General features: G+C 45.4%; 1 protein-coding gene across 1 annotated transcript; it reads right to left on the reverse strand.

The window, feature by feature from the left end:
• Window positions 1–642: 642 nt before the first annotated feature.
• On the reverse strand, window positions 643–11,452 carry stard5 (StAR-related lipid transfer (START) domain containing 5). The gene is made up of 6 exons (XM_053869497.1): window positions 11,067–11,452; window positions 9,079–9,128; window positions 7,284–7,416; window positions 6,867–6,984; window positions 5,503–5,596; window positions 643–3,651 (listed from the first exon to the last, which is right to left on the reverse strand). Exons 1-6 carry the CDS (start codon window positions 11,154–11,156, stop codon window positions 3,501–3,503), a joined length of 636 nt encoding a protein of 211 aa, XP_053725472.1. The 5' UTR covers window positions 11,157–11,452; the 3' UTR covers window positions 643–3,500.
• Between the last annotated feature and the right edge of the window lie 469 nt (window positions 11,453–11,921).

The raw sequence follows: 11,921 nt of genomic DNA on the forward strand, positions 1-11,921 counted from the left end.
ACTCTGGCTCCAGTACCACACATCGTCAGTTGTGTGTTTTTCCCAAACTTCTGATGTGTTCGCTGTGTCGACCCTTCAGAGTGTGGACCGAGTATATGAACAGCAATGCTCTAATGACCTAGCTGAAGACGGTCGAAGCCTCGAACTGTACCGTACCATGTGACCGCTTCAGGAAGTGGATCGAGCTGTTCAATTCCAGATTTAAGTGGCACGAAACACAATGGTCGTTGGCTTGGAGTTAGTCAGTCCGCTGCTCTGACGCAGCCCACTCTTCAGGCGTTCCCCTCCAACCACCCACCAGGAGGCTTGAATTATTCATGCCATTGGCAGGGTAAAGGGCCAGAGGGGAGGTGGTGCAGCCTGACATTATCCCAGGCAGTCGCACCATGCTGTAATGTGCTGTGGAATTGGGGTCCATGAGCCTTGGGATTCCCACTGACCCCTGTACCTCACAAGGCACTGACCTGAAGACATGTGCCGACTGGAGGATCTGGAGTTACAGTGCAACCTCTCACTCTTTCTCACACAATATGCCAGAGAAATCAGGTAAAGAAGAAGACAAATCTCAGACGTCCAGTCTGCTTTTGTGGTTTAGAACGTAGCAAGAGCGAAAATGAGAAGAAACCAGTCCAACCTTTGAGGCAGAGACAAAATTACTTTAATAAAAAAAAATCAATCTCACAACTCTTGAAGTTTAAAACACAACAGGGTTTCTGATCGAGACATGCTCACACTTACACCAGAACACATTGCTACCACGGCAGTCACACATGGACACAGAAGGACAAACAAAATCAAGGTCAAAATCCTGGCCAACACTGACTGACTATCACAGTTACATAAAAGATGAGGCTGTCAGATCTACTCAGTCAGTCTTCATACAGGTCAGCCATGACACTTGAAAGGACATTTTCCTCAGAAACCTGGGATTTGTAAGAAAAAAACCCTAAATTATGTGGCAGACCTGGAGTGAGTGACTGGTCCAGGTGACCAGACGTCAGTTGTTCCTGATCAAGGTCAGTAACTTCTCCGATGTTCTGAGGAGCACATCAACCAGTTGAAGGCTTTTTTTTTGGAGGTGGGGCAGAAAACCGAGTCAATGTTGTTACGATGGAGATGGTGACAATGCAGTTCCATCCACAGTTAAAAACATGAGCTACACACGACCTCGGTTCGAAGGCAAGTCAAGTCTCTTACGAAAGTCCCGGGACTAAAGCTTGGTGAAGGATCGAGGCTCTGGTACGTCTAGGAAGGAGGGTTTTTTTTCTAGAGTTGACCGGCCGCTTGTACCGGGCAGGTGCTGGACAGACGGGTCAGCACGTCCACAGACAGTATCCATGATAGTGTGAAGCTTTACACAGCAGTCTGGTTTGTTTTGTTGAGGTATATGGAGACACAATACTGGCTCTCAGTCCCACACAGGAGACTATGAACATAGGCTCCGTGCTGCTGAGTCAGGAATTCAGCTCATCGATCACGAGCGACACTGATTCTAGAGGAATATGACCCAATGTTGCAGTAGTTCACAGTGCTGCAGACCTTCCTACAGGTCACGCTCATGATAAAGCAACCCATCCTCACTGCCGTGCTGCAATATATTGACGTTGGAAAGGTGACTTTTGCGTCCTATACTGACTCCCTGCTGTCACTAAGGAGCAGACCCATGTATGGCGTGATAGACAGCAACTGACCAGCCAATAGTATTCACTGCCTCCGTTGATGCCACGCAGGGGGGAAAACGTTCTTTCAGTCCATGGAAACACTGATGGTTGAACACGTGATGCTGAAGGCTCCTTTGTCGTCAGTATAGGACGCAGAGGTCCACTTCCCCAACGTCAGTATACGACGCCATGGGAGTGAGGATGGGTTTGTCTATAACACTGTTATATAATGTAAAAATTGTAAAAAAAAACTACAGTTCCATGATGTGATTTGGATCTCAGCCATTGAAAATGTAGATTCAGCTTTTGCCCCACGGAGGGCAAAGACCAGCCTCAGCTCCCATCTGATGTCCCACGCTAGGAAAGCTTTGCCCAGGAGCCACTGTTGAGTCAGGTTCCAGCAAGACTCTGGGGCTCACAGCACCACAGGCAGAGAAGGTAGATGCTGGAACTGCCTGGATGCAAAATTCAGATCATCTGGATCATGTGACCTTCTCTAAGTACAAACAAAATCAGTGTCAGACAACATGACTTTTCATCCCTGGGCAGCGGGCGCCCCCTCGAGGGACACTAAAAGATTTCTTGTTTCACACCTCTGGGCCGAGAGACGCTCAGTTTTAATACATGAGCCACGTTTGGTGGCAGTAGTGAGTCACTGCATTGACTTGACGGCTGCAAATCTGTGATAGTTACCAACTATGGAGAAGTTCTTGACAAGAAAAAATGATAAAGAAAGTGATGGCGCCGCCAACGGTAAAAGCTGTTCATGAAAGCACCTGTTGAAGCAGTTTTGAAAATTAATTGGAATATTTTATGGCCATACTTTCATTTACATTTATATCTTCTTTGGTGAATAAAACATGTCATTTTTATTTTATAATATTTAGACATGGTTTTATTATATTTATTTTATTCCGATTTTTTTCCCTATTTTCCCAACAGTTTGCATTAAGTGTATTTTTTTCCATTTTTTCTTTAGCTAATTTGATGAACATGACTTGCACCTGGTTCTGCTGCTGCTTGGACTTTTCCATGACAAATATCTTGGCTCTGAACACATGGTTTCATGTCATTTCACAGGGTTTTGGTTTGTTTACGTGTCAGTAGAGTGTGGTTATTAATCACAGATGAAATCAAGAGGAATGAATCAGTTCTATTGAATGGGCCCCGGGTCCAATTGTTCTGGGAAAGACGGGCCTCAAGATCAAAAAGGTTCAGAACCCCTGGCCTAAGATACTGGAGGCCGAGGAATGGGCCATGTTTCCAAAGTAAGAATGAATGGTTGAGTGCTCACTGACACAATTGTTAAAAAAAGCGTCTGCAGGACTGGTGCAGTGTGACAGAAGCCCAGCTGCTGCCCTCACATGGAGGGTCACTGCGAGTCACTGCGACACAGATAGCATGAGGTATGAGCGGGTCTTGTAGAAATGACTCTCTCTCTGACATCAACTGTAGGGAGGTTCGTGCAACATGCATGTTTAACAGATGCTCCACTCCACTGATCTGGAGTCCCCTTCTCACTCTTTACTCCTCTCAGCACCGAGACTCATCAGACGGAACCCAAAGCTCTGCTTAAGTCACGAGGAGAACCAGCAGCCATCTTTGGTAAACTTCATGTCCATGTCCTTGTTTCAGTGATGGATCAAGGGTTGGGCGACACGATACAGAAGCAGAGGAAACAACCACAGCTGTTCTGGAGTCTTGGGCTGAGAGGATGCATCTTGGTTCTTTCAAGGTCAAATAGAAGGTCGTTCTTGGTTGCTGCCATGAGGAGTAGAGACCATCTAAAAGGGACTGGTAGAATCACTGCGGGGGAGTCGTCCACATGTCTCCGCAGGGTCAGAAGTCCTTGAGGGATTTGACCGCTTTGCTCAGGTTACTGTAGAACTCCGACATGCTGGAGGGGAAGAAAGAGTCGACCACAGAGCGTGGGAGGAGGCCACTCAGGTCGGTCTGGAAGAAGGTGAAGACCTGGGTTTTGGTGGAATCTCTGGAGAAGAACCATGAAAAGCCATAGTCAGAGCAAGTGGATTCCCATAGATGTGCAGTCATGCTGGTGTCCAGCAGAGAAGGTTCCAGACTCTTCCACGGGTAAATCCATGCATCCATAAGACGGCCAAACTAACACTAAGTAGCACCTACAGTAGACTTGGGCTAAGTGTGGCCTGGGGGCCATGTGCGGCCCTTTGCCTATGTTTTGCGGCCCTCAGGAGTTCACACTGGAGCTATACAACTGACTCAATTTCTGCCATTTTTTATCCAGTTTAGCCAGTACTACTTCAACAGTGAATACAACACATTCATGACTTAAGTTTTCTTCCTCCTTTTCATTTGTTTTTTTCCTATTTTCCTCAAAATTCATTGAAAGAAAATTCTAAATACATTTTGAAATAAATTGCCTTTTCAGCTTCGATGTTTGGTCCATAGTTTTATAGTGATTTCTATTCAAATAAAATGCATGTAAAATGATTTTTAACAGGTTTCATGCCATATTTACACTTCTTCATATCCTTGCTTCCATTGAACCTTTTATGGTTCATTTTGTCCTTGTTACTTCAGATTTTTTTTCCATCAGGTTTCGTAGTCATGGCCGCTTTTCTTTTGGCATGATGTCCCCTCGCAACAGTTACAGTTTATAATGTGGCCCTTTAGAAAATGTAACTGCGCACCTCTGGTGTACAGGGTTTCCACCAGGACTTTTTGAAACTGTGGTTAAAAATAAATAAATAAAAAAAATCATACGTCCAGCTGGAATGTGGGACTGCAGTTCCACGAGCAACAGACTTCAGTCATTATGTTTGTTTCAGGATTTTTTCCACGAATAACTGGCGAAAACCGTCACGTTGAAGTCCACCTCCATGATGTGCTATATGTTACCATATTGTTTCGATGTTTCCACTTGGTAATAAAACGTTTGATCAGCTGAGATTTCATCCTTAAAAAAAGACCATTTTTCTGAAGGCGTGGCGGCTCTCAGCACTAGGTCATATGCAGCAGAAACCCTGGATATGGAGCAGTCAGCACCCGGAGACAAAGTCCGTTCCGGGTTTTAGCTGCAGGCTTGACCTCACCTGGAGAGCTGCTCCTCATCCCGGGTGTGAGACTCTCGCCTCAGGTGACTCAATGCTAGTCACCACATCAACTACGCCAGCAGTGAGACTCCACACTAACATGACGTCTGGGGAGCAAGTGTGAGCTCAACACTTCTCAAGAACAACTTCATTCAACTAGCAGAACATTGTGTGTACGAGTCAAGAGTCACTGAACGGCACAGCGTAAGTGTTCAGGCGCCTCATAACTCAGGCGTTTTCAGCCTGATTTTATTGATCAGCAGATTTACTTGAATTAATAATGTTGGATTCTAACTGTGTTAGCTGATGCCAGTCATTGGAAAGATGCTGATTTTTCACAAGTTATTGATCTGGATCTGTATTTTGCTGATACAAATCGACCGACATCATGCCGGTCATTTTCTATCAATCTTGCTGTGAGAGTAGCCTGGATATATTGGGGCTGTTCGCCGTATGCGCTGTGCTTCCGCCATTTTCTTCGACAGTAAACATGAAAACACTGGCTCATGTTTAGTTGGGGCTGTGAAACGTGTGTAACACGTTCTGTTCAAGCCGTCTGTCATCACTTCACATCTGAGCTGACAGAGAAACAAGGCGGTCGAGCAGATGATGACTTCCCGGGTCACAAACCAGCCTGAGGCGCAGGGGCACGGGGCCTCCAGCAGGGGGCCACCAGAGACAAAGTGGGCAGGGTGAAAAGCCCGTTTGAGTGACAGAATCCTTCAAAATAAAAGATGTAGACAAACACTCGGCGTGACGTGTGAACTCACCCTGAGACTGGGACACAGATGCAGCCACATGGATGGTTGAATCCTCGCACGAAGCCTGACTGAGGTGGACACCCGGGGTGACTCACGTTGGTGGCTGTGTGGCACAGAACACAATCAGTGAGAGCACAAGGTGTCGACTGTCAAAACTGAGCTAATGTTGACAGATTAACGCAATTTCTGCAGTATAAGCCGCTACTTTTTTCTTGTAGTCTGAACCCTGCACCTTAAACAGTAAAACAGTGAAAGAGCCTCATGCTGCCCAAATTTTGAGCCTGGTCACATCAAACCCATGACATCACAGGTGTTTTATTGACCTTAAAGCGCTCAAAATGCGCTGTTTTCATCCGCGTGTCTGCAGCTCCGCCCACAGAGCCGATCTCCTGGAGGAGCGGAGACGAGAAGCAGCAGCTGAGACCGGCTGTGGTGTCGGAACTTGGGACACATTTTGAGCGCTTTAATGTCAATAAAAGATGTGAGGAGTTGATGATTCCAGTTCAGTCTCCATGCTGGAGCCCGTTTTCCAAACTAGTTTAGAAGTGATCCTCATGCAGCCTTTCCACGGCGCAGACAGCACCACTGCACCTGCGGCTTACAGACCACTGTGGCTCATGTAGGAACAAGATCTGTTTTCCTTCTTTAATTCAGTGTTTGGGGCTAATATTCCTGTGCACAATATATGCCGGGATTCCTGGTATCATTTCCCAGGTGCAGAGCTGTGCTCCAGTCACTGTCGATACAAATCCGCTGCTGTAGCACGGATTTCAACGAGACTCAACACCAAAATGAAAAACCTCTCCGCCTGACTTTGTATCACAGTAAACACACTCCGAACGTGTTTGCCAACTCTGCTCTCTTTGTCTTGCTCCTTCTCAGTTCCGCAGTTCCGTCCGTCAAGCATCATTATCTTTGTGTTTGTCCACCTTCACCAAACACTCATAACACCAAATATATTGAAGCACAAACATCCACCACTTTTCATTCAAGTCCGCACTTTCATTTTCCGTCTGTGGAAGTTTTTGTAAGTTGTTCTGTTGAATTTCTGACATGTCATGATGTCGGTTCTTTGGTCACTACAGCAACATTAATCTGCAACAACTTTAATTTAGCGCCTGTAGGCCATATTCAGCCCCGGGGCCTTGAGCTTGACACCAGGACTGGGAAGCTTCCATATGAGCTTTCACTCAATTTTACAAACTGTAAAGTTTCAGTTGAATTTTAAATACATACTGGTGGTGACAGGATGGTAACCAATGGGTTCACTAAAGAAACAGGTCACAGTTGTTTGTATTTTGGTTGGAGGATACACAAATAAGAGCCAGACGTACCAGATCAGTACGCTCATAGAATCACTCATCATTACGCACCGTTGGATGAAATGGTCCCATCTTCATACTGCTTTACTAAAATGACGTCGACAAAGTCTCGCGGCGCGATGATGCCCATGGCTGCCGAGGGTGTGACGGTTCGACAGACGGTGATGTCCTGCGATAGAGGGAGGGGCAAGAGAGCCACGTTGGAAGGATGAAGGCAATGCCAACTACAATCCTCTAGTGAATGGTAGGTGAGGTTTCATGAAACATTGTCCTGATTTTCAGAGGCCACCAGATGGCGCTGTCTGCGGTGAAATGTTTGGACTTGAACAACTCATTCAATGAAACCTCACATCATTTCTAAACCAAGAGCGCCATCTAGTGGCCTCTGAACATGAGGACACGGTTTCATAAAGCCTCATCCACCCATCACTACCGAGTCCAACGGGGAGAGCCGGGTTCCATGCCCACCTCTGTAATCTTCTCCAGAAGCTCAAACTTCTTCACGTTGTTGTCCCACTTGACTCGAAGGCCATTGGGAATTGGCTTCAGACACTCCCACACTTTGGCAGGGCTCCCGCTGATGAGCCCCTCGCCCTTGTACCTGAGGAGACCCAAGAGTCACATCACATTCGCCCTCCGTCTTTAGCACAAAGATAAAAAGGCAAAAGAGGAAGGTTTATGGCAACAGCTTATTCACAAATGGCTGCCTCTGCTTCGACCCGTAAGCCAGCTGCAACCCCATTGTTCAAAGGCCCACAGCAGATTTTCCCTGGCTGAGTCACACTCATCCCAACCAAATTAAATCAGCCTGCATCTCTGCAACCTGCAGAGAAGTAACGTGTCTTGCTCAAGGACACAGATCTGCTCAACTCTGACCAGAGCAAGGTCAGAATGCATAGTGATGTTTATGTTTTTTAAGTGTGATAGGACAACAATGCACGGGTTAGTGTTGAAGGTGTATTGAGGCCTAGACTGGTAGAGGAACATCTCAACATCAACACAGTGAAAAAATGATTTTTTTTTTTTAAAGAAAAGACCTAAGACCAATTTATATATTTTAGGGATGGCGATAACTTATCGTACACAATATCCCACCAAACACAATCTCCACGATAAATCCGTGACACATCTGCTGCATTGGACCAGCATATATGAACATGACGAGGCTGTGACAGCGCGCCGCGCTCTCCAGCTCCGCTGCGTTTGACAGCCGACACCAGCGTGTGACAGTTGTGGAGAGTGTGGTGGACTTTGGTTCACCATCGTAGTTTTAAACTTATTTTTAATCCAGGGAACCTTTGACCATGACACTGGTCGACTCTGAGTCTCTGGATCCCTGTTTATTTGATGAGATGGAGTGGTCCTCATAGGTTCTCTGATGCGCTCGTCTGCCTTGGTTCACATCAACACATGCAGCTCTCCCGCTGCCAAGGTGAAAATAGTTGGATATTGGCGGCGGCGTCCTCTTCCACGTCCCCATTAGGGTTCACTGATCGTGGACACACTCTCACAGGCAACGCTAATGCTATGAGCCGCCATCAGTTAGGGACCATCAACAAATTCTAAAGTCTCAAAGAATGAGTGACATCTTCAATAAGGCCATGGAAAACAAGCATTTTAGGAGAGAGAATTGTGAAAAGGTTTTTCATCACACAAGACAAAGGACTGACAGTTTGTATCATGATTTGGAGAATAGAATATGACTAGATGATCATTTCTTCACATGATTTCTAATGTTTCTTCAGTAGCATCTAGGAAATGTGTCCAGACTGCTCCATAGTTCAAGTCAACTGTTCAGAGACATGAGATACAGCAGACAGACGGCTCCATTTAACCCCTAAATAAAGCTGGCAGAGCAGCCTGTCAGACACCAGCGGCTTCTACCAGAGACCTGAAACATTGAGTTTCTCATCTCTGCACTTAGTTCACTGTTATATTGAAACATCAACAAATAATGATGTTGAAGACTGGAAAACAGTTTCAACAGAGACTGTAGTGTGCAGCACATGGAATAGAACGTGTTAATTATTGTTATTGCCAAAAACATGTATCGCGTTAACTTTTCAGGTCCACATCGCACAACCCCAATATATATATAAATCGATTTTGGAAGCAGAAAACCAATGATGTTGTCACCACGGCACAGTCAGCCTACTGGCGCCAGCTCAGATACAAGTCTTGGCTCTCAAACTGGGCGACATTTGGACCAGAGCGTGACAGACACTACTGTCTCAATGTTGAAAATGAAACAGAAGTGACTTACACGTTTCCAGGGAACTCTGACGACGGCCTCCAAGACACCACCACATCATTCTGAGGAAAAAGACAAAACAAAAACCATCTATAGCAGTTCTTGACTAAGGATTGGCACGCTAATGCTACAACATCAATAAGCACTGATGGGTTTTACTCCTTTATTAAAGGGCCGCCTCTCAGTCCACTCAGGCAGTCAGGAGTCTCGATGAACTACAAGAAACATACTCTCAACTCGTGCAGATGGGTTAGAATATTCTGTTGACTTTCATGATCACTTGAATTCATACTCCGGGTCTCAAGGGCCCGGTCATGGATTACTGTTCAGTTACAGCTGCGGGTTGTCTTTAGCTCGAAGGTCATGGACAGAAACTTCAAAACAACAAACATCTCTGATCACCCAAGTATCAAACTCAAGACATGAGGGCCACATCATTTCACAAGGCGAGGAACATGGTTGGCTCAAACATCAAGTCAATGCACGCCGGTGGTCAAGGTCATGACCTGAGACACCATGAAAACGTTGGCTTTAAAGCTAAGCTAAGGAACTGTAATGATACCCGACAGCCATGACAGTAACTGTGGAGAGTGACAGAGAAGTTCTTGCTACTTCCCTTTTTAAAGTAGCCTCTTTTGCCTCGGTCTGTTTGCTTCACATCATGTTTCACATGCTTGTGCAGTTAGAACTCACACCATTCCTGTCAACAAACCGTCTCCATTGGTCTTACTCAGTGCTGATTTAGATTCTGCTCTCCAGCACTGACACACGTGCAGATAACACTGTTGACTGGAATTTGGAAAGCGCAACAGCCAACGAACATGGTGTTCAGTGGCCAGACTCATTCTATCGATTTTCAGAGAACAGCGAGGTCCGACCACTGAGCGAGGTAAAAGAGCCACACAGGAGGAATTGCTGAAAAGTTCCGATTTAATGTTCAAACTCAGGCAGATTGCAGCTGGGACGGAGAGAGAGCTGTCAGATTTCAGATGCATTTATTGTCAAGTGAAAAGCTCTGAAGTCAATATGGACTCTGGACCACAGATCCATCACCAAGTGGACTTTAAAAAGTCATGAGCAATGTTGTGGATGTAAAGCATTTTTAAGAGTATGTTTAGTGCTTCCGTTATTTTGTAGATTTAAAAAGGCTCCTGTTATTGACCCCTAAATTTTAATAAATGATTCATTGCAAATCAACGAATAAAATGATTCAACAAAACTCGAAGCAGTTTGAAACACAATGGTCGACAACCAATGGAATCCTTTCACTAACTTTAGCTGAGATGTTTGTAACTCCAGGTTAAGTTTTTACGAAACATCCCAGCATGCACTGCGGGACCAAAACCTTCCACCGGCACCGTGTGTATGTGTGTGTGTCACTGCCAGATTTGAAACAAATTTGCTGTAGTTTCATGGCATTGTTTTTGTGTTGTTTTTTCTCTCTCTCAGTAAATGAGCCTCTGCTCTGGTTAGAGTCCCAGTTGAATTTGATGCCATTTAATGGCACTACTTCCTGCTACATCAACCACCCACAGACATATCAGGTGACAGTGAAGAGAAAATGACATTTTAAGAGTGACTTTTGAATGATAACAAGTTATAGCACTGAGATTTATCTTTAAATTAAATGTGTTTATATGTTGCCTTCTTGGTTACTTGTTAATTTTATTTCATACAATGTACTTCTATCTTCAAACATCAGAACGCTTCCACAAAACAAAAAGAAAATCTGCTCAAATCAAACAACGTTTGGAGAAGTTCAGCACATTCTTCGCCGTCAAGTCAAGACCCTTTCGCTAGCTTGCTATCTTCCAGAACATCCTGTAAAAGCACTGAAACGTGAGATTCCGAATACACGTTGCCACACTCTTACGTCACATAACAATGGCGTAACTACATACCTCTCGTTCAATATTGCCTGTCAACCACAGTCATTCCGAGCGTAGCTCAAACGTCCAGTGTGTTCGTCGGTAACATTGAAAAATGGACGTTTTAGTTACCGATTTCTTGCAGACTTTCCAGCCGGACTCATCCTTCCTGTAGCTCTGGAGACACTCCGCCACTTGACTCGCCTTCAGCCCATAATCCATGACGGAGTCCAGGCTCGCTCCGGAGTTCCGTGCTTGGAGTTGTGTCTGGGAATAAATCAGTGTAGCGGCCGGGCGTCTCTCCGCGTGACAGGCAGGCGAAAGTACACCGCGTCAGGAGGCCGGCGGATGAATGGAAGCGCCGAGTCAATCTAGCATCCTTCAGTCGCCTCGGCGGGAGGGGAAACAGCCAACAAAATAATGCTCCTCAGGACTCGATAAAGCCCCACAACAAGAGGGGAAAACGCTGCGCAGCTCCCACACAAAACCTACCGTGTGTGGAAAACATAAAAGAGGGAAAACACACACGCGTCAAATCAGATAAAAGAGCTTACTTCCTGAATATTTCTTCAAAATAATTAGAACTTAAAAAAAATCGGAGGTCGCAGTCATAAACCCCACGGTTCTTTTAAATGCTTAAATAGTCTATAGTGGTGAATAGCGGAGAAATAAAAACAATTAAAACAGTCGTCTCACCGTTCTATTGTGTTGGGCGGAGTGCCACGAATACATTTTATTGTGAAGGAAATATTTGTGAAAGGGACTGGGAGCTGCTTCCGGTACGTCGGACGGGGGTTGGGGGGTCGCAGACAAGCATGCTGGGAGTTGTAGTAAAAGCTCGTATGCTTCAGTTCAATGATACTTTAATCGATGGATTCAAATCTGTGCGCAGAATTTAAATAACGGACGAAGATGTGGATTGGTCTGGAAAGGCGTTTGGATAGAACAATAATCAGGCATCACATCACATGAATATGTGTCACACTG

This window comes from Synchiropus splendidus, chromosome 1, assembly GCF_027744825.2.
Source record: "Synchiropus splendidus isolate RoL2022-P1 chromosome 1, RoL_Sspl_1.0, whole genome shotgun sequence".
NCBI lineage: Eukaryota > Metazoa > Chordata > Actinopteri > Syngnathiformes > Callionymidae > Synchiropus > Synchiropus splendidus.